General features: G+C 42.1%; 2 protein-coding genes across 2 annotated transcripts; both read left to right on the top strand.

Annotated features, from left to right (window-relative positions):
* Window positions 1-5,659: 5,659 nt before the first annotated feature.
* Window positions 5,660-22,059, top strand: LOC139458827 (eEF1A lysine and N-terminal methyltransferase-like). The gene is made up of 14 exons (XM_071240254.1): window positions 5,660-5,758; window positions 7,630-7,813; window positions 9,016-9,244; window positions 10,874-11,082; window positions 11,870-11,990; window positions 12,717-12,835; window positions 13,944-14,078; window positions 14,818-15,004; window positions 15,700-15,880; window positions 16,575-16,700; window positions 16,925-17,001; window positions 17,822-17,957; window positions 19,310-19,438; window positions 19,942-22,059. Exons 2-14 carry the CDS (start codon window positions 7,722-7,724, stop codon window positions 20,226-20,228), a joined length of 2,028 nt encoding a protein of 675 aa, XP_071096355.1. The 5' UTR covers window positions 5,660-5,758; window positions 7,630-7,721; the 3' UTR covers window positions 20,229-22,059.
* On the top strand, window positions 14,204-14,783 carry LOC139459374 (uncharacterized; the record flags this gene model as incomplete). Its single annotated transcript, XM_071240834.1, has 2 exons — window positions 14,204-14,644; window positions 14,715-14,783. Coding segments are annotated over 2 exons (510 nt in total), but the record flags the coding sequence as incomplete, so codon positions are not given.
* Window positions 22,060-23,155: the final 1,096 nt, after the last annotated feature.

Raw genomic sequence — 23,155 nt, 5'->3', positions numbered from 1 at the left:
GCTAAACATCAGATGTTCATAAAACTTAAGCATATGTATGGTAAGTTCTCTGTCGAAGATGTTGAGATATATGGTGCGTCGCTCACTTCTAATCTTTTGACGTCATACTGCTTTTGATGTTTATGTGTGTACTTACTCTCTCACTATAATTATATTTTTCTTTGGTCGTTCCTCCACCCGTCCCTCCATCAATCCATCCATCACTTATTCCTTAATTTTTATTACAGTATTTTCCTGGTGTACGGAGCAAATTTGAACTGACAGTTGTCCCTTTAAACTGGGATCCCCAACATTTTTCACTCCTACATTATCGTAATTGTTTTTGTTTTCTGATTATATATTTTGGACGGGTTATTTTAACTCGGAGGTTTGCATGTTGCAAAGGCTTATTTTGCATTTATGACGTATCGAGAGTTACCAGAGTGATAGACTAAACATATATACGTACAGGTCACAATTTCTAGAAATTGTCACATATTTGTGCAAGTCTCGCAATGTTATAAATACTGTGACCCGACTACAGCCGCGCTACAGATTCATGTATGGGATTCACCTCTACGCGTTTGCAGGGAACAGTATCTATACATCAGGATTCGTCAGTGCGTTAAACCATTCTACAAAATATGAATTCGCGATACAATTAATTAATATTACATGTTTTCTTTGTTTGTATTTTGTTTAACGCCGCATTCAGCAATATTCCAGCGGTATGTAAATAATCGAGTCTGGACCAGACAATCCAGTGATTGACATCATGAGCATCGACCACATGTAAATAATTGTGGAATTAGCGTGGCATCTGTGAGATTTATTTTTGCTAAGTTGGCTATAGTTGTCCTATTCTCGTTCAGCTGTGAAAATCGAAGAAAACACCTGATATTATATCCATGTAAATATTGTAGGAATCTATTGTATAGATGATTTTAACATATGAAATCTGGTTCACTAAAGAAAGGATATTTTGCATTTCTTTGCTGTAAAATTAAAACTTTGTTAGATAAGATCAATTTGTCATTCTAATTTAATAAATAAAAAAGCCATAAGAAACTATCTGGATCTAAACCTGTTTAGAAAGTTTTCCCTTCATGGCGAATTTACAATCTTATCGGAGAATCACCGAAGGTAGGCCCGTCTGTGTGATTGCCATTTTTGCAGTTTCCATGCCACGTACTTTCTCAAACATCAACACAGCTCCTCGCTTTAAATGCGAACTGTAGTGGAGGCGAATCCACACAGAAATATAATTAGCAAAGAGTTGGGTTTTTTTCCATTCCAAGTTTCGACAGTTCACTTTAAGAACACATACTGTCATTTATATACCAAGACCTTTTCTTTGTGAAACTATATAATTTTACAAAAATTACATATGGACGGTGGATAATTCGGGATAAAACAACATCTTTTTCGGAGGGAGGGAATTTTGCAGGCGGTGAGAGATGAGAGTCACAGAAATATGTCAGGACGCCCTTAGATCCTGTTCTTAATAGTCGACCTGAGTCACCAGACATGTCTAAATTGTCAAATTGTCGAATATTTGGTATAAAGCCTTGAATGCGTATTCTTCTACAAGGAACCTTTTTCCGGGAACATCTTGGGGGTGAGAAACACCAAAATAAGTAAGACGCTCTTACTGTTTCCAACTGCATGGGTTTACATCGGTAAATCCTAAAGTATACCTCATGTCGACACATTACTTGCCATTACAAAAATAGATTGTGACGTTAAAGTTTCGAGTTATGTGATATGGCTTTATGACAAACTGTTTAAGTATAAATCGGTAACTATGATAGTCTTTGTGCCACATTGATATTCTAAAAGATTTATCATATTTGAAACAAGGCATCAGACGCTTACGATATGTCCGGATTGTCTGTTTGTGTGACATGAAAAATGGCGTCGCATGGTCAAAAAGAAATACATCCATAAAAAAATAAATAAAATCATGATAGAAGTTAACACGAGACTTTAATAGAAACGTCGTTGAAAGATTACCCTACAAGCGCGGTGTTAGGGTGAGAATTGGGAGTATAGTTTTACGCCGCTTTTAGCAATATTCCAGCAACATCACGGCAGGGACACCAGAAATGGGCTTGACACATTGCATGTAGGGAATCGAACCCGGGTCTTCGGCGTGACGTGCGAACGCTTTAATCACTAGGTTATCCCAGTGAACAATGAATCAAAATAGAACTAAACACGAGAAGTATATAAGCGTTTTATACCCGACACGCGTGTTGTGTTTGTGTAAGCGGCAAACCGTGATGGTCCATCAGTGCCGTTAATGGTCTAAGGGAGATAATCGTGTTATAATATGTTAACAATAAGTGAGGTCCTTTGTATCAGCTCCCTACATTGTGTTGATTTAAACTCTCCACATTGTGTGGAATTTTCCGAGTTCTACGGGGAATTCAAACTCTCTACAGCGATAGCCCATTCACGCACTGAGAAAGAGCTCAGAAACAACTGGTTATCTCCCTTGGTACAAGTTCGAATTACGTCATAACTTATATCGGACGTGAACATTGCACACAGATTATTTTCTTTAACACAATTACTGCCCTGTGATAAAGTACAATGCAGAGTCTAGAGTTTGCATGCAGACCCTCAAGGGAGCTAGTACAAGGGGGCGCAACTCCGTTTGAAATTAACAAGTCGACTGGTTCCACTGTTGGTAGGCGCCGCAAGTTTAGCGCTTTTGGCCAGACAGAAGCACAGTCTAATACCAAGCAAACTTACTTCCCTTTGACCACAAACTGAATAATGTAATCGATTGAATTGTCTCCCTTTGACCATGACAAAAGCCAAACTTCGTAACGTCACAGATTGTAGACCTAAACCATACCATGCAGATCCATCTGTCATTCTAATTCAATAAATAAAATAAAAAAACATGCTTAAGAAACTATCTAGATCTACACCTGTGAAGAAAGTTTCTTACATTTTCGTAAGATTAAGTATCCTGTTCCATGTTGCTCGAGACTGCGTATCAGAACATCCATATTTGTTTTAAAATTAAGGTGATTTTAGAACTGATTCGGACCTGTGTTTCATGTTGTATGCCTTGAAATTTGTCAATGGTAAGAATGTTTTTAATTACAATATGAATTTATGGTGATGGTTTCTTATTTATCTACAGGTACTTTCCTCTTTACGGTGGTCTGTAAATAATCAAGTATGGATCATGAGCATCGATCTACACAATTGGGAACGATGACAAGCATCAACCAAGTCAGCGAGCCGGAACACCTGATAGTCGCCTCCAACGGCAAGCATAGGTTGTTTGAAGACCTAAAGTACTCACGGAATTGGAAAAAAACTGTTTTTCTCAATTTAAAAATCGCTGTAAATACGAAATAACAAAACAACTCGAAAAGTACTAGTCTGGATTTGCTAGTTTGATCTCAGTGAACAATACAAAATGTACTTTACAGGAGGTAATTTGTCGTCACTTTCAACATTCAAAAATAAAACATTTTGACATAGCAGAAACAGACTATAGGCATTATGCACCTGTTTTCACCTGTCATCAAAGTGTCATAGGTCATGAACATGCACCTTGATCAACTTACACCTGGTTATGCCCTGTTCCACAATAGTCTGTTTTATTCACATTTTTACACACTTTTACTTGTAAAAAGGCATAAAAACCTTTGATACGCTGTATTTGTGCCAAGGCCCAATTAGTACTAATTAAGTTGTTTGAATATTTACATATTTTGTATATTAACTGCATTTATTTCAGATCTGAGGTCGAAAAAACAGTTTTTTTTCATTTCCATGAGTACTTTAGCTATTCTTCACAGGATTAAAAGAAAATGATTACTCCTGATGCGTTCGGTCATTAGCCACAGGTTCAGTTGGTCAGAGTGAAAGGAAGCGCCCCCAGGGTTTCGGGTGGCTGAGTCGTCGCTGTCCCTGTCGCTGTCGCGTGCCACAAACGTATGATCGTAGGCTCCAATTCCACAATGGCCAGAAACCTTTGAACGTAAGTTCGAATCCTAGTTCGCCTAATATGTTTCTAGGTTTTACAGCACCAAACAATTTTTATTGGTTTCACTAAACGTGTCTAAGACTTGCCACACTTCGGACTTTATACTAATTTAATACGTGGCATATACAAATTTTCTTCTCATAAGTTCCTAACTGCAATAGTATATTTATTAAGATCGAAGTAAGTTTTTCTACACTTTAATCATTTCTTGACCATATCGCGCTACCTGTTGGCAGCTGAGGAATACAATGCAAAGATACCCAAAGTTAATAACAAATGACAACAACAATACAGGTGAGAGATAACATATAATGATTTCCAGTGGCATTTTAAGTATATTTACGTATACAACACTACAAAACGTGATTGACAGGTAAATAAAATAATCAAATCTTTTGTTTCCACTGGCAAACTTAACATACCCCCTTCTTCATTGAGAACATGCTATAAAGTTCTAAATTTGGTCAGTCATGAACAAATTACAATAACAGCGTTACAAAACCAACATTATATCAAACGCTCACGATCATCTCCTTCTGTTCTCAAAAAGTGACCAATGTTATGTTGTCATGACGACGAAACTGAAATATGGAAATATCGCACAACCTCTGCCACATGCAATCTCCCAGACAGAACAGTACATTCGCTCTTTAGTGAGTGAGTGAGTTAGGTTTAACGCCGCTTTTAACATTATTCCCGTTACATGTATATCACGGCGTGTCAGCTTAATGTGGGGGGAAAGCCCGAAGTGATGCAGGACTAAGACGTTTACCACTTTGGTGAAACCCATGAGCACGGGTATGGTGCTGACAAACCTGGAAACATAATTGCGCGAACCGGGATTCGAACCCACAACCATAGGTTTCTGGCGTGCCCGAGGTACGCATCTCTGCACAGCGAATCGCGGCGCCTTGGACGACTGGGCTACCCGTGCCCCCCATTCGCTGTCTGGACGCTGTTAGTTAGTAGAATTCACTCGATTTCTTTTCTCAGTGTGAAGTACTGTTTAACGTTTCGTTTTGTTAAAACGTTGTAGGCAATAAAATAACTTACAACTTAATGACAAAAGTGGGTACAGGGCTCTTGAAAGAATCTGGCTGGCTGATTGTCCTGTAAACGCCATGTTAAAACAACAATCTGACGTCTGATGGCATAATGTTTGATGTGACGTCTCTTGCTTAATTGTCACGTCACAACTAACCATGTTCGCACTGCAATCGAGTTACTTTGAGAGTCTTATTGCGGTCACCATATATACATTTCACACAGATAAATTTCACTGAAAATATGTCTTTTTAATCTCTTAATCATAAGGAGCGGTTTGGTAGCCTCGTGGTTAAAAACGTTCGCTCGTCACGCCTTAAACCCGGGTTCGATTCCCCATAATGCACAATGTGTGAATCCCATTTCTGGTTTCCCCCGCCGTGATATTGTTGAAACATTGCTAAAAGTCCATACTCGCTCACATAATGATGATACATTCGTGACATGTGTCACTAACGGAGTGTACGGGATTTTACGAGCTGAACATTCGCGTACACCCGTCGATCAGCGGCTTAAAAATTCGTACATTCAGCTAGCAACCATCCATCACAGCATCCCGCTCGACAGTGAATGGCCTAAGGGAGATAACTCTAAAATGTTTACCTTATTCCAAGATGTCTGCTCAATCCACGTGTTAATTATAGATTGTCAATGTTGTTGTTTACAGAGCTAAGAAGTCAAAATATCTCAAAAACAGGTTTATCCACATAAACTACCGAATAGGTAGGAGAGTTAATAATGTTACTTGTCATACTATTTACACACTGTGGTGTACGGTGAATGAGATATGCGAAGAGGGCTGTTCCTGGCTCAACTCGTCTGTGTTGTCTAGACTACCAATGTTATGTCGACTTATGTGTGTTTATTATTTATCTGCATTAATTATGTAGTGTATTCAGTATTACTGTTTACCTAACACAAACACCTCTGTGAAATCTAACGACATACTAGCACTTACGGCACATATACGGAAATGTTTTTACTATTAATTTTCATACATAATAGCTGGCGATATAATAGGCCTAGTTAACACAATTGTCCTCGAATAGTTATTTTTAAACGAGACGCGTGAAAGTGTATTAATGATTGACCTTTTAGAGATTCCTGTTATTGTTGAGGTGTTTTAAAAAGTAGGATAAATTTTGAGATAAAAAATATAGCAAAAAAATTTCTTACTTAGATCTAGTTTATCTTCCATGTTCCAAATGGTGAAACAATCCCTTCTGTTGTGATCTGCTAAGGAGAGGTTGATGAAATGTGGTCTATTGTACTTATATAGCGACATGCATGCGTGTGTTTTTTTTGGGGTGTTTTTTTTGGTTTGTTTTGTTTGTTGTTTAACGCCACACTCAGTGATATTACAGCTATATGAGGGGGCACGGGTGGCGCCGCGATTCGCTGTGCAGAGTTGCGTCCCCTGGACACGCCAGAAACCTATGATTGTGGGTTCAAATCCCGGTTCACCCCAATTATGTTTCTAGGTTTGTCAGCACCATACCCGTGCTCGTGGGTTTCACCAAAGTGGTAAACGTCTGAGACCTGCATCACTTCGGGCTTTCCTCCCACATTAAGCTGACACGCCGTGATATGACTGGAATACTGTTAAAAGCGGCGTTTAACCCAACTCACTCACACTCACTCACTTACAGCTATATGAAGGCGGTCTGTAAATAATCAAGTCTGGACCAGACAATCCGGTGATTGACATCATGAGCACAGATCAAAGCAATTGGGATACGATGACATGCATCAACCAAGTCAGCAAGCCTGACTATCCAATCCTGTTAGTCGCCTCTTACGACAAGCATAGTCGCCTTTTACAGCAAGCATGGGTTGCGGAAGACCTATTCTCCCCGGATCTTCATGGGTCTGATGCTTTTAGGAGTCCAGACTAATTCTTGTTTTATTGTGCAAGCCTACTGAGATGCCATGTCCCATTGTTTTGACATGGATGCCCCACTCAGACACACTGCGAGCTGGCCATCTTTGTTTGATGACCTTTATTCCTAGCACCAGGCCTGTTGTCTAAGAAGTTGGCACATGTTGACCTATTTTCCTTGTTTGTTTGATGCGGGACAATTTTGACTGTATCCAAACACATAACCTCATTGACTCTGTTGGTAGAGCATCTATCCGGAGAGTGGAGTCGGTGGTTCGATCCTGGTTGCATCTTAGCAAAAGATGTCAAAAGATGGTACTTGTTGTTACCCTGTCTGGCACTCAACATTTAGGGGGAAAAAGGATGGGTCGGTTCAGAGTTGGTATAGGCCTCTTGCGTCCGAGTAGTTTGTCCATTAAAACGTTGGCGTTCTATTTCAGTGGGCTAGAACTATAAAACTGGCATAAGTCTGGACTAGTACGAGCAGACACACACACATGTGGATGCACATGGCTATTTAAGTGCAATAATCTTGATTGTGACGTTAAACCCCATTCCCAGTCACCTAATTGGTTAGACTTGTCAGTTGACCCTGACCTGAGAAGATCTGGATTCTGTTTACTCACAGGTTTCAAATTACATCAGCATTACTCTGTTTAAAACAGTTCATTTAAATTATTTCATTTTTAAATTGGGCAGCTGTTTTGTTTTGCAGAATTATGGCCACATAGCTAAACCCTCACTAAAGAGGTGAAGTGTGAGTGGACAGTTGATGATCACTGGCTGTTCCTTCCTCCTCCCCCAAACATGGATCTCCTACCCCGGAGTCACACAGAGTTTGTGTCGGAGGAATACTGGGACAAGTTCTACAAGAAGAGAGGAGCTAAAGCCTTTGAGTGGTCAGTAGGAATTGGTGCTTTTTATCCGTTCATGAGAGTTTGTTTTTATGCTCAGCTATGTCAGTTGACAATTGACAAAAAGCACATCTATGATCTATGACTCAGAAATTTATCTAGGATTCCAAACTAAGTGCCCTTGAGGGGCAACTTGGGAAATATAATAATTAACGTGTTCAAAACTGTTATTTCTTATTGTTTTACAAACATAAATTCAGATGGACTGGAAAATTTTAAATTCAAATATGGGAATTTTTACGGCTATTTGCTGCAGACTTAGGGCCAAATGTTGGCATCTGAGCAGGTTTTGATTAATCATGGATAACTACAGGAATATCCTTTGATTACACATGATGTAAATGGTGAATCTATCACATAAAGGTATAGTATCAGAACTTTTGCTGTTTTCTTACTTCAGGACTAGGGGTGGTCGGGTAGCCTAGTGGTTAAAGCGTTCACTCGTCACACCGAAGACATGGGTTCGATTCCCAACATGTACAATGTGTGAAGCCCATTTCCGGTGTCCCCTGCCATGATATTGCTGGAATATTGCTAAAAGCGGCGTAAAACCATACTCACACACTCACTTCAGGACTAAGTTTTATGGAGTCATTCAGGTCAAACTTCACTGATTTTTCTCCTTTACTTTTTCTCCTTTACTTTTTCATAAAATAAACAAAGAAAACATTCAGGAGGAGTTATTGTAATGTTCAAGTTCACTTCTTGTATGTAGGTATGGACCATTTCTATTACCACACATGTCAGTGAGTGAGTATGATTTTACGCCGCTTTTAGCAATAATGCCAGCAATATTCCAGCAATATTGTGGCGTAGGACAACAGAAATGGGCTTCACACATTGGACCTATGGGGACTTGAAACCCAGATCTTGGGTATGAAGAGAAAACGCTTTAACATCAGGAACCCATACTTGCTATAAAAGGCAACTATCCTTGTAAGAGGCAATGAACAGGATTGGGTGGTCAAGCACGTTGACTTGGTTGATGCATGTCATCATATCCCAATTGTGTGGATTGATGCTCATGCTATTAATCTCTCAATTGTCTATTCTAGACTTCATTATTTACAGACCGCTATCATAAAGCTGGAATGTTGCTGACTGTGGGGTTAAACAACAAACCAACAAACAAAATTTGGAGCTGTTAGGAGTTTTACCTAATCAATTGTTTGTGGCCTTGCATGTAGGTATGGAGAATACCCGGAGCTGTGTGGAGTTTTAGGGAAGTATGTGCGGCCCAAGGACAAGGTGCTGATGGTTGGTTGTGGCAACTCCAGACTCAGCGAGGACATGTATGACGTGGGCTACACCAACATTGTCAACATCGACATCAGTGACACCGTCATCCGACAAATGACGGACAAGAACAGAAAGCAGCGTCCCAACATGGCCTTCCACAGGATGGATGTCACAGAGGTGAGTTCTTGGTTTCAATGACTGTGACATGGGTGAGTTGTGAGGTGAGTTTGTGGTGTCAATGGCTGTGTCTTGGGTGAGTTGTTAGGAGAGGTGGTGTCAATGGCTGTGCCATTGGTGAGTTGAGGTGGGGTCAATGGCTGTGACATCTGTGAGTTGTGAGGTGGTGTCAATGGCTGTGACATCTGTGAGTTGTGAGGTGGTGTCAATGGCTGTGTCATGGGTGAGCTGTTAGGGGAGGTGGTGTCAGTGGCTGCGACATCTGTGAGTTGTGAGGTGGTGTCAATGGCTGTGACATCTGTGAGTTGTGAGGTGATGTCAATGGCTGTGTCATGGGTGAGCTGTTAAGGGAGGTGGTGTCAATGGCTGTGACATCTGTGAGTTGTGAGGTGGTGTCAATGGCTGTGTCATGGGTGAGTTGTAAGGAGAGGTGGTGTCAGTGGCTGTGTCATGGGTGAGTTGTAAGGAGAGGTGGTGTCAGTGGCTGTGTCATGGGTGAGTTGTGAGGAGAGGTGGTGTCAATGGCTGTGACATGGGTGAGTTGTAAGGAGAGGTGGTGTCAGTGACTGTGACATGGGTGGGTTGTGAGGAGAGGTGGTGTCAGTGACTGTGACATGGGTGAGTTGTGAGGTGAGGTGGTGTCAATGGCTGTGCCATGGGTGAGTTGTAAGGAGAGGTGGTGTCAGTGGCTGTGACATGGGTGGGTTGTGAGGAGAGGTGGTGTCAATGGCTGTGACATGGGTGAGTTGTGAGGAGAGGTGGTGTCAGTGGCTGTGTCATGGGTGAGTTGTAAGGAGAGGTGGTGTCAGTGGCTGTGTCATGGGTGAGTTGTGAGGTGAGGTGGTGTCAATGGCTGTGTCATGGGTCAGTTGTAAGGAGAGGTGGTGTCAATGGCTGTGTCATGGGTGAGTTGTAAGGAGAGGTGGTGTCAGTGGCTGTGTCATGGGTGAGTTGTGAGGAGAGGTGGTGTCAGTGGCTGTGTCATGGGTGAGTTGTGAGGAGAGGTGGTGTCAATGGCTGTGACATGGGTGAGTTGTAAGGAGAGGTGGTGTCAGTGGCTGTGCCATGGGTGAGTTGTAAGGAGAGGTGGTGTCAGTGGCTGTGTCATGGGTGAGTTGTAAGGAGAGGTGGTGTCAATGGCTGTGTTACGGGTGAGTTTGGAGGAGAGGTGGTTCCACACCAAAATACAAGCTCTGGAGATATAGAGAATGGTAAATATTCATCTTTAGGACTTTAGGAAAATGGACTGAAAAGATACTTAGATGTGATCTTTTGTTATCGTAAATTTGAAAATTCTGGCCTCAGAGTTGTAACCATTATGATCAGTACTTGTGGACTGAACCCAAGGCTAGGCCAGGTGTCAGTTTAGACTTAAACAATAGATGCTCGAAATGATGGTAGAGACACTCTTGACCACTAACATGTGGAGGGGTAGCCTTGTGGTTGAAGGGTTTGCTTGTCTTGCCGAAATCTCAGGGTTGATTCTCAGCATGGGTACTTGTGAAGCCAGTTTGTTTGTCTTCTGCCATGATATACTCTCACTCACTCACTCTCACATGTATGCAACCGCCCACACACAAACACACATGCACCCCTACAACTATCTCACTCACTGATTGGCTGTTTCAGACAACATTTTCTGATGGCGAGTTTTCGGTCGCGTTGGACAAGGGCACCCTGGATGCCCTGATGGCTGACAGCAGTGATGCGGTTGTGGCTACTGTTGACAAGATGTTCGCGGAGCTGAGTCGTGTGTTGAGACTTGGGGGCCGTTACATCTGCATATCCTTGCTCCAGGAACATATCGCAAACAAACTCTTCTCCTACTTCGCCCAGTTGTAAGTAAAATCCGGGGTAGAATAGGTCTTCAGCAGCCCATGCTTGCCGTAAAAGGCAACTACACTTGTCGTAAGAGGCGACTAAAGGGATCGGGTGGTCAGGCTCGCTGACTTGGTTAATGCATGTGATCGATCTTAATTGCGTGGATTGATGCTCATGATATCAATCACTGGATTGTCTGGTCCAGACTTGATTATTTACAGACCGCCATCATATAGCTGGAATATTGCTGAATGCGGCGTTAAACAACAAACAAACTGTAAGTAACGTTCAACTCATTTCACAAGATTGGGCATTTGTTGAACAAAGAAAATAGAATTCACAATGTAATGTCAGACTCGGTCAGTACATCGCCATTCACACACAGGTCTTTGACTATAATGTGTCATGAGAGTGAGGAGTCTAGTGATGTGGGGACAGACTCATCACACCAAAACAGTTTGATTCCACACAGAGATCTGCATTACCGTGTGATTGTCTCCCTGTAGGGATTCCAGGGCAGAAAAGGTCCCCAGTACCTCATGCTTGTCTCCCTGTAGGGATTCCAGGTCAGAATAAGTCCCCAGTACCTCATGCTTGTCTCCCTGTAGGGATTCCAGGTCAGAAAAGGTCCCCAGTACCTCATGCTTGTCTCCCTGTAGGGATTCCAGTTCAGAGAGGTCACCGGTACTGGATGATTGTCTCATGATTGTCTTTTACACCGACTGTCCCTGACTAAAACGTCCACATGCTACCGTTATATTACTATTAGAATCTGCCTGATAAACTCCTCTCCCTCCCTCCCAGGGGGTGGCCGGTACGTGTCCACCGCGTTGAGAAGGAGCCCTCACAGGATGACCCAGACTTCACACTGCCCGCCTTTGTCATCATACTCACCAAGTTCAAGAAGATGCCAAACATGTGTCCAGTAAGTAAACCTGACATGTTGGTGGAGTCACGATGTCCTCACATATCAAACAGACTTCAGTCATCCAGTTGACACTCCTTTCTTAATTGACGACTAAAGATTTTTCTACGTGTAATGAGCAGTTTGAATGTATGTGGTAAGCACCATTTTTAGGTAATGACAAGTTTGTTGCCAAGGTGATAGGGAAGAGTTATAGGATTTTATGAATGTTTCAATTGTTTTTTTGGCGTTCTGTGATGTAAGGGGAATACTCTGTGAAATTGATTTAATTTGTTTTACAAGTTTTTATATATATAGTTTACACATTTTTAGCAATATTCCAGCTGTATTATTTTGGGGCACGCCAAAAATGGTCTTCAGCTTTTCAAATGAAAAGTACATTAATTGCTTTCCCGACTGACAGTCGTTTTGTCAGCACCATATCCTTGCTTGTGTCAGAGACCATATACGGTATATGGTCTCTGCTTGTGTACTTCACTCATTTCCTTTTGCTCAATTTCTTTTTTTTTAAAATAAATGAATATAACAAACTGCACGTGTAGGTCACATTGTTTTTTTACCGACAATGCGAGGCACATTTATTTATTAGTCAGTTGAACAAATTTGTTTTTGGAAACAATCCACACATCCCCTGAAAATCAAATAGTTGCTCCCTGTATATAGCTTTCCTCCCACATCAAGCTGACATTATAGAAATGTTGGTCACTGTCACTGTCTCCCTGTCAGATTCTAGAGGTGTGCAACGCTGTGGACAAGATGGACCGCTATGAGGATGTGCAGGGGATGAAGACCGTCGTCAAGGAGATGCAGTATTATGCAGTTGTTAAGCATCAGATATCAACGAAGTGAGTGCACCGTTTCAACCGTTTCAACATTCTTTTGGGGTCTGATGAACCGACGATCTGAATATTTCCATTTCAATCTTAATATTACAGCATACTGATAAACATGTTCAAAATATGAATCTCACACTCTGTACGTCTTTATAACTAGTTATTGACTCTATGTATATATTCCCGTGTGGGATTACTTCACACAATAGTCTGCACTACCCCAGGCGTGTCATAAGGGCCACTTACAGGGGTAGATTTACAACAAATTTGTATATAGCCAGCAGGGCTTGTTCCTTTCAAAAGTTAATAGCCCAAACCAATAGGCCCACATATAAGCGATGGAGGAAACAATGTGGGGGAACCCCAGGTCACACAGCAACTGAGTTACCAGGGCGAATATGAAAATTTTAGAACTCCTCACCCCTAAACCGTCTTTTCCTGCACTCTGAGATTAAATCTTGGCTCCCATTTGCCTCATTTCATGGCCATTTATGAGCAAATAAAGATGTTGTTGTTGTACACAACATTACACAATGTTGTGTTATTCTACCTAGATGATCAGGATATATCTTTCTTTGAGTTAACCATTCACATGACCTGATCCTCCCCCCCAATATTACAAATTACATTATTCACAAGCAGTGTCCAGTTGATAAAATTAAACATACATGGAGAAGGGATAAATTTATGACTAGCCAGATGGAAGTCTTGATTCATTTCAGCAAGCCCTTTGTAAGTTTAACTGGCCACAGGCCAATGGGCCAGCAGTTAAATCAACCCCTCACTTCATGAGAATTGGGTGGTTTTAATGTAGCTATGGTCACTTTGATGTCGAAAGGTTTATTATCATACTCCTCACTGTTGTAGTAAGATACCTATATGATTATGCAAACAATATGTAAAGCTCACTGAGTGGCTTGCATGTGGACTGTCTGCTTTGATTTCAGAATAAGCGTGTTTGTTTACAAACAAGAAATGTCCAGTCAAAGTGGTCTGTGGCAGTTGTGTAATGCCAAGTCATCACTGCCCTGGAACGTATTTATGGAATGAGTTATTTAACATTATGTTGTACATCCTTCACTGTAGACATGATAGATTTTATGTCCTGTGTTTCCTCCAGAAACGTGGGTGGGGACCAGCCTTCCCTGTGTCTGTACAGCAGCGAGTCGAGTGAACCGCGGTACACGCTGTATGTCGTAGACAGGCCACACAAGACGGCTCAACAGTTTGCAGTATTCATCGTACCACAGGGCAGGTAAGAGACCGACTGTCGAGTAACTTTGTTGCAACTGTGTATCAGAGAAACTAACTGTCGAGTAACTTTGTTGCAACTGTGTTTCAGGGAAACTGACTGTCAGGAAACATTATAGCAACTGTGTTTCAGGGAAACTGACTGTCAGGAAACATTGTAGCAGCTGTGTTTCAGGGAAACTGACTGTCAGGAAACATTGTAGCAGCTGTGTTTCAGGGAAACTGACTGTCAGGAAACATTGTAGCAACTGTGTTTCAGAGAAACTGACTGTCAGGAAACATTGTAGCAGCTGTGTTTCAGGGAAACTGACTGTCAGGAAACATTGTAGCAACTGTGTTTCAGGGAAACTGACTGTCAGGAAACATTGTAGCAGCTGTGTTTCAGGGAAACTGACTGTCAGGAAACATTGTAGCAACTGTGTTTCAGGGAAACTGACTGTCAGGAAACATTGTAGCAGCTGTGTTTCAGGGAAACTGACTGTCAGGAAACATTGTAGCAACTGTGTTTCAGGGAAACTGACTGTCAGGAAACATTGTAGCAACTGTGTTTCAGGGAAACTGACTGTCAGAAAACATTGTAGCAGCTGTGTTTCAGAGAAACTGACTGTCGGGAAACATTGTGCTGACTTTTGAAAAACATTGGTGTGACTGTGTTTTAGGGAAACTGACTGTCGAAAAACATTGTTGTGACTGTGTTTTAGGGAAACTGACTGTCGAAAAACATTGTTGTGACTGTGTTTCAGGGAAACTGACTGGCTGTTTTGCCAACCTGCAGGACGCAAACAGTTGGCGGACAGTGCTGGGTCTGACAGACTTGTTGTCGTCACACTACACCGGTCACATTGTTACACAGATATTGAGTCCGTCAAGGAGGAACTTTCAGGCAAAGTGATGGAGTTGACACCACCAAACTTCAAGCGAGGATCTCAGGTACCGATTAAAGATGACTTGAATTAACGAAACACATCATGCTCATCCTGAATTCAAACCTCACTAATATTTATCACTAAAGTGTCTGACTGACTAATAATTATATTCTACAAACATGTGCTATCATTCAATACAATACTTACTATACAGGGGCACAAGTGACCCAGTCCACTGAAGTGCTGTCATTCACTGTGCTTATTTGCATCCCTGTTTGCCATGGTCCTATGTGGGTTTAAATCAGAGATAATGTTTTGGGTTCTTGGTTGTCAACTGCATCTCATTTGTGCTGAGGGGTCATGGGTGGCACAGTTGTTTAAAGCACCCAATTTACTGTGCAGAGTTGTGTCCCTTGGGCATGTCAGAAACCTATGTTCGTGGGTTCGAATCCCATTTCGCCCTAATAACGTTTCTAAGTATGTAAGTCATCATACCTGTTCTCAATTGTTTCACCAAAGTGGTAAATGTCTAAGACCTGCATCACTTTTGGCTTTCCTCCCACATCAAGCTGACACGCCGTGATATAACTGGAATACTGTTCAAAGCAGCATTAAACCAAACTCGCTCACTCATCTGTGTTCATGGAGTTCTCTATGGTAAAATGTCAACCCTGCATCATTCTGTGATTACCTCCCACACTCAGGACACAGCTGGAATACTGTTGAAAGGTGTTGCACCCAACTCGCTCACTGTTACAGGTTCCGTTCCTGTCTCTAGGGGAGGACATCGGACACAGACACTCGTACGCCCAGGGGACCAGCGAAATGAACGGGAAGTATGTGGTTGAGGACCTGGAGACGGAGGATGGACAGTTTTACCGACGTCTCATCTTCCTCGACACGGCAAACATAGTTCAGTCCGAGGCCAAGCTGGTTGAAAGTGAGTATTTGGCCATTATTATCTGCCTTGGTGAAATGTCTGCCCCTTTTTCTATACTTTCTATTTCATGTTGATAATTATTTCTGACAATTTATTTGAGAAAAGATCTTCCAGAAAACAGGGATTTACCTTGGTCTACATATTTTTAAGTCCTTGGGATTCTTGGTATTGAAGTTTTGGGGCCCCAGGTGTTAAAATGGGGTCCCAGGTGGGTGACTAACAGCAAATAGAATACAAAGTATGTGTGGTGCCTTATGCTTCTTTTAGGAAGGGATTTTTACTTGTTGGATCGGGTGGTCAGGCCTGCTGACTTGGTTGATGCATGTCATTGTATCCCAATAACGTAGATTGATGCTCATGATGTCAATCTCTGGATTGTCTGGTCCAGACTCGATTATTTACAGACCGCCATCATATAGCTGGAATATTGCTGAATTAGGTGTTAAGCAACAAACAAACAAGAAAGGAATTTTCCACCGAGTAAAATCCTATACATTTTCCACTGACTGACTGACTGACTGACTGACTGACTGACTGACTGACTGACTGACTGACTGACTGACTGACTGACTGACTGACTCACTCACTCACTCACTCACTCACTCACTCACTCACTCACTCACTCACTCACTCACTCACTCACTCACTCACTCACTCACTCACTCACTGACTCACTCACTCACTGATGTTTCAGAGTCTGCAAATAAAGGCAGCCTGAAGGGATATGATGCATCCAAGTTGACCCTGGACAAGAGTTTCTTGGGGTGTCAGCATCATATGGCTATGGTGGGGAGTCTGGCGTTCCTCCCCCAACCTACAGGTGAGACATCAGGGGACCACGGTCGAGAAATCTGGATTTGGGTAGTTGATCTCTCCGATTTCATGTCATTGTGCCCCGTAGGACAGAATCATATTCCATATTTATAGATGTCCTGTCTAATATTGATCTTAAATAGATTAAACAACAATGCACGGTACAGTTCAACCACTGGCAGTAAAATTGGAAACTCACCTTGTTTAGTGGATGTTCTTTGTCCTTCCCAGACAGGGAGATGTCTGTGTTGCTGATTGGCCTGGGCGGAGGGGGCTTGTCCAGCTTCATCCACCATCACTTCCACAAGGTAGGTATGCTAAGGTGTGTGGGTTTGAACCCCAGACTAATCCTCATTATGATCAATGGTCCTGTGGGAATCTGCATCAGAACTGGCTGTCAGTATCCAATGCCATTGCCTCTCGGTTTAATGCATTGGGGGATCAAGCTCAGTGACTTGGTTGTCAGTGTCAGTATGTCAGTTTACTCTTAAGGTGTGGATCATTGCTCATAATATCATTCACTGTTTTTTTTCTGGTCCAGACTTATTATTTTGCGGCCACCATATATTGTTATGTAGCTGGAATTTTTGCTGACTGCAGCGTTAAACAACAATCTGGAAGCAAGAACTCTGTAAGCAATATTCAGGCGTATATTTAGTAATAAGAGATGTAATGATAATAAAGGGGCCGCAGTTGCAACCTGCTGAGTTTGTTTGGGATGTGGCTCATGGTATCAACCACTGGTTTGTGAGGCCAAGACAGTTTACAGGCCGCCGTGATATACCGGTAGCTTTAATATTGCTGACTGGGACATAAAACAACAAAGAATCTAGAATTTTGCTTTCTCCTACTCTTTGTTTATTTGTTGTATATATTGTATCTGATGGCAATCTGTAAATAATCGAGTCTGGACCAGATTATCCAGTGATTGACATTGTGAGCATCAAACTACACAACTGGGATACGATGACATGCATAAACCAAGTCAGTGAGCCTGACCACCCCATCCCGTTAGTTGCCTCTTTCAAAAAGTGTGAGTAACCAATTCCAACGTTGATATTCATGGGGCTTTCCCCTACTAACTCTACTGTTACATTAGTTACCATGGTACCCTCCATGTCATTACAGGTGAGACAGGATGTGGTGGACTTTGACCCCGATGTGTTGGATGTGGCTGAGAAGCATTTCTTCCTCAAGCAGGATGACCGTCTCCAAGTCCACATAGCTGATGGTCTGGAGTTCATACACAAGGCAGCAGAAGCAGGTGGGTATGGTGCCTGTGTGATATGTGGCTCCAGAACGATTGAGATGGTCTCTCATGAAAGGCTCAGCCACAGCTTTACAGGAGCAGTAAAGTGTATTAAAACACATACCCGGCACAACACAAGTATCATCAATACCTTCCTGTAGGGATTCCAGATCAGAATAGGTCCCCAATACATCTTGCTGGTCTTTCTGTAGGGATTCCAGATCAGAATAGGTCCCCAATACATCTTGCTGGTCTTCCTGTAGGGATTCCAGATCAGAATAGGTCCCCAATACATCTTGCTGGTCTTCCTGTAGGGATTCCAGATCAGAATAGGTCCCCAATACATCTTGCTGGTCTTCCTGTAGGGATTCCAGATCAGAATAGGTCCCCAATACATCTTGCTGGTCTTCCTGTAGGGATTCCAGATCAGAATAGGTCCCCAATACATCTTGCTGGTCTTCCTGTAGGGATTCCAGATCAGAATAGGTCCCCAATACATCTTGCTGGTCTTCCTGTAGGGATTCCAGATCAGAATAGGTCCCCAATACATCTTGCTGGTCTTCCTGTAGGGATTCCAGATCAGAATAGGTCCCCAGTACATCTTGCTGGTCTTTCTGTAGGGATTCCAGATCAGAATAGGTCCCCAATACATCTTGCTGGTCTTCCTGTAGGGATTCCAGATCAGAATAGGTCCCCAATACATCTTGCTTGTCTTCCTGTAGGGATTCCAGATCAGAATAGGTCCCCAGTACATCTTGCTGGTCTTTCTGTAGGGATTCCAGATCAGAATAGGTCCCCAATACATCTTGCTGGTCTTCCTGTAGGGATTCCAGATCAGAATAGGTCCCCAATACATCTTGCTGGTCTTTCTGTAGGGATTCCAGATCAGAATTGGTCCCATTACCTCATACTTGTCTCTCTGTGAGGATTCCCGTGCAGAATAGGTCCCTTTTACATCATGCTGGTCTCTGTGGTAATTCCATGGCAGAATAGATTCCATGTACCCTGAGTGATATTGGTTTGGATGGTTTATTGCAGTGACCAGTCTGATTGTACATCATCTTATTCCCTTGTTACAAAGAATACTGACAGACATGTGGTATAAGGATGTTTTATCATGTTTCCAGGGTGACAGAACAGTGATATAATGTTATAAAATGCTTCCAGTGAGACAATATGAAGTAGAGGCGTCACATAGTGTTCCTAATGAGACAGTATGCTATATGGATGTTATATCATGTTGCCAGGGTGACAGTACAGTGATATTATGTTATAAAATGTTTCCAGTGAGACAAAATGATGTAGGGGCGTCACATAGTGTTTCTAGAGAGACAGTTTGCTATATGGATGTTATATCATGTTGCCAGGGCGCCAGTACGATGTTGTGATGTTTGACGTGGACAGCAAGGACCGGTCAGTCGGCATCAGCTGTCCGCCAGTGATGTTCCTGGAGGAGGCCTTCCTGCAGGAGACAGCATCCATCATCCGTGACAAGGGTACCCAAATCATTAAACTGATTTCACCAAGCTTGAATTTTCTTGGGTTTCATTTACACAACCAGAAGATTGATTTTGTGCAATAATTGGGTTGTTGTCACAAATGTCTGGGTTAATTAATTATGACGTTAATGTCTACTGGACTACCAGTGGAGTTTCTGTAAACTGTCAGATCCAGGATTGGCATTATTTTATAGTGACTTTGCTTTGAAACTGTTGGGGTGCACACTACCGAAGAACAGAAACACATGTTTGAGGGATTGTCACAGTTTGTCTGGATCTATCAGGGACTTGTTGTAAAACCCATATGTTTGCATTTGGAAAATTTGGATAAGTCAAGAAAAGAAATTTTCCATAATTCAAAGACTCCAGGGCCTCATTTGCACAAAGCAATCTTTCAGCTACGAATATTGTAAGCCCATGTTAAAGTTTGGGAGTTATGATCACCTTAGTGCTGAGATAGCCCAGGTGCTCATTGTAGCTTTGTGTTTTGTTTGTTTCAGGAGTGTTTGCTCTGAATCTGGTCGCTAGGGATGACATCTTGAAGAAGAATATCTTGGCTCGTATCAAGAAGCTGTTTGGCCGAGTGCTGTCGGTACACATTGATGATGAAGTGAATGAGATTGTCTTCTGTCTGCGGGGTCAAGATGACGGAGAACAGTTGGTGGCAGACGCCAAGTCAGTGGCTGCGACCCTCAACAAGGTCATCAAGGTGACATCTGCTGCGACTGAAGTTGATATTAGTGAGGCTCTAGAAACATTATCCCTGGTCGATGAAAGTAAACTGTGACACCGGATAGGGGGATAGGTTCTTCTGACATTTCTTCCATGTGGAACATGTGGCCTAGTGGTCTTGGGTGCTGCAGTTTGATGCAGAGTTATGTCCCTTATATGGTCAGCTGTGTGTTAAAATCCCAGATTAGACCTGATTATCTGTGGTACTCAACATAACAGAACTAAGTATTGATCTACACAGGACATTGTAGAGATCTACACAGGACAAGGTAGAGATCTTCACAAGACAAGGTAGAGATCTTCACAGGACATGGTGTTGATCTTCACAGGATATGGTGTAGGTCTTCACAGGACATTGTACAGATTTTCACAGGACATGGTGTTAAAAGTTAACTGCTATAGATCTTCACATGTCATGGTAGAGATCTTCTTGGGACATGGTGTAGATCTTCACAGGATATGGTGTAGATCTTCACAGGGTTATGGTGTAGATCTTCACATGACAAGGTAGAGATCTTCACAGGACAAGGAAGAGATTGTCCTGTCTTCACAGGACATGGTGTTGATCTTCACAGGGTTATGGTGTAGATCTTCACAGGACATGGTGTAGATCTTCACAGGACAAGGTAGAGATCTTCACAAGACAAAGTAGAGATCTTCACAGGACATGGTGTTGATATTCACAGGATATGGTGTAGGTCTTCACTGGACATGGTATAGATCTTCACATGTCATGGTAGAGATCTTCATGGGACATGGTGTAGATCTTCACAGGACATGATGTAGATCTTCACAGGACATGGTAGAGATCTTCACATGTCATGGTAGAGATCTTCATAGGACTTGGTGTAGATCTTCACAGGACATGGTGTAGATCTTCACAGGACATGGTGTAGATCTTCACAGGACATGGTAGAGATTTTCACAGGACATGGTAGAGATTTTCACAGGACATCATGCGAGAATTCACTGGAGGTGGTGTAGATCTTCACAGGACATGGTAGAGATTTTCACAGGACATGGTAGAGATCTTCACAGGACATGAAGTAGATTTTCACAGGACATGTAGAGATCTTCACATGTCATGGTAGAGATCTTCACAGGACTTGGTGTAGATCTTCACAGGACATGGTGTAGATCTTCACAGGGCATGGTGTAGATCTTCACAGGACATGGTAGAGATCTTCACAGGACATGGTAGAGATTTTCACAGGACATCATGCGAGAATTCACTGGAGGTGGTGTAGATCTTTACAGGACATGGTAGAGATCTTCACAGGACATGGTAGAGATCTTCACAGGACATTGTACAGATTTTCACAGGACATGGTGTTAAAAGTTAATTGCCATGTTTAAGGTTAACCCTAAAATCACTATGTACAGAACTAATTAACAAACCACTGTAATTATATTGAAATGCAGAGGGTTAAGTGTACAATTATAGAAGGCAATACAATGGGTGGAGAAGGCACATGCTCCGTTCTTGAATCCAGGAAGTAGTTTTGGAAGCAAACAGAAAAGTATTGTCCCAGAAATTTCTTGAAAAAAATAATTATGCTTCACATAGTTAAAAAATAGAAGAAATTGTCTGTCCCAAAAATTACATTGTTGCAAGGTGATTTTCGTAAAAATATATTCAGGCTCATAATTTAAATTAAGAAAAAAGTATGTGGTTTTGCATCTGTAGCTGTAAAAATACCTAATATCCAGACAAAATCCCTAATATCCAGACAAAATCCCAGGCTCCTCCCCGGAATGTCAAATGGTCGGTCTCTAACTTTCACTGATAACCAGGCCCGTGAAGATCCGGGGTAGAATAGGTCTTCAGCAATCCATGCTTGTCGTGAAAGGCGACTATGTTTGTCGTAAGAGGCGACTAACGGGATCGGGTGGTCAGGCTCGCTGACTTTGTTGATGCATGTCATCGATCCCAATTGCGTGGACCCAATGTCCTTCAAAGTAACACAAATAATATCTTGCGTGACGTTTAGTATCGGACAGACATGTTCCTGTAAAACAACGATTTTTCCTGTTTGTCCAGAACTTTACAGACATGGAGCTCAAGTGGAAGGTAACATAGGGTTGTAATTGGGAATGTGAGATCAGATTCTACTACCTTGCAGTATGAAGTTCCACAAGGATCGGTGTTGGGGCCGATATTATTTGTGTTATACACAACAAAGATTGGAGGATCACGAAACAGTATGATGTGGATCACAAGCAGTATGCGGATTATACACAGCTCATCGCTAGATTTGAACTGACGCTCACTGATGCTCTGCATTGAACCACGGACCCCACTACACAAATCAAGACTTGGTTGACGGAGAGCAAACTGAAGCTGAACGATGACACACTGAAGCACTGTTAGGCACAAAACATCAGCTACTGAGGATATGTAAAATCATGAACGTGTCTTAGTTGGCGAGGCAACCAGATTTATGAGTGGTTATTGATTCACGTCTTTCAATGGATGCACACGTTGACAATTTGACGTCATCTCATCACCACAATTTCAGCGAACATCCTTGTTCAGTCCTTGGTCCTCTCCAGACTGGATAAAGCCAATAGTTTACTCAAACAGAATCAATACATCTTCACCTTTAAAGCTTCAGAAGGTACAACATACAGCTCGTACTGTATTCATATCTTCCATATTCTCACATATTACGCCAGTACTCATGGCACTGCACTGGATGCCTGTTGAAATCCGAGTCCAGTATAAAATACTCTGCATCCCATACGAATGTCTGCATAGACAATCACCAACCCATCTACCAAGTCTTATTCATCAGTTCAATGTCAGTACACAGAACTCAAAACAGCTGGAGGTTCGTCGCTACAAACTCAAAACCTATGGCTTCAAAGCCTTCAGCATAATTGGTCGTCAAGATTAGAACACTCTCTCTCCTCAAATAAGACAATCGCCCAATTTGGACAGTTTCAGATCTAATCTTAAAACGTATATATCTTTTTAGAGAA

The sequence above is a fragment of the Haliotis cracherodii genome, unplaced genomic scaffold, assembly GCF_022045235.1.
Source record: "Haliotis cracherodii isolate W230 unplaced genomic scaffold, xgHalCrac1.p SCAF_13, whole genome shotgun sequence".
NCBI classification, from domain to species: domain Eukaryota; kingdom Metazoa; phylum Mollusca; class Gastropoda; order Lepetellida; family Haliotidae; genus Haliotis; species Haliotis cracherodii.
The sequence above is the reverse complement of the archived record's forward strand: the minus strand, read 5'-3'. Positions and strand labels throughout refer to the sequence as shown.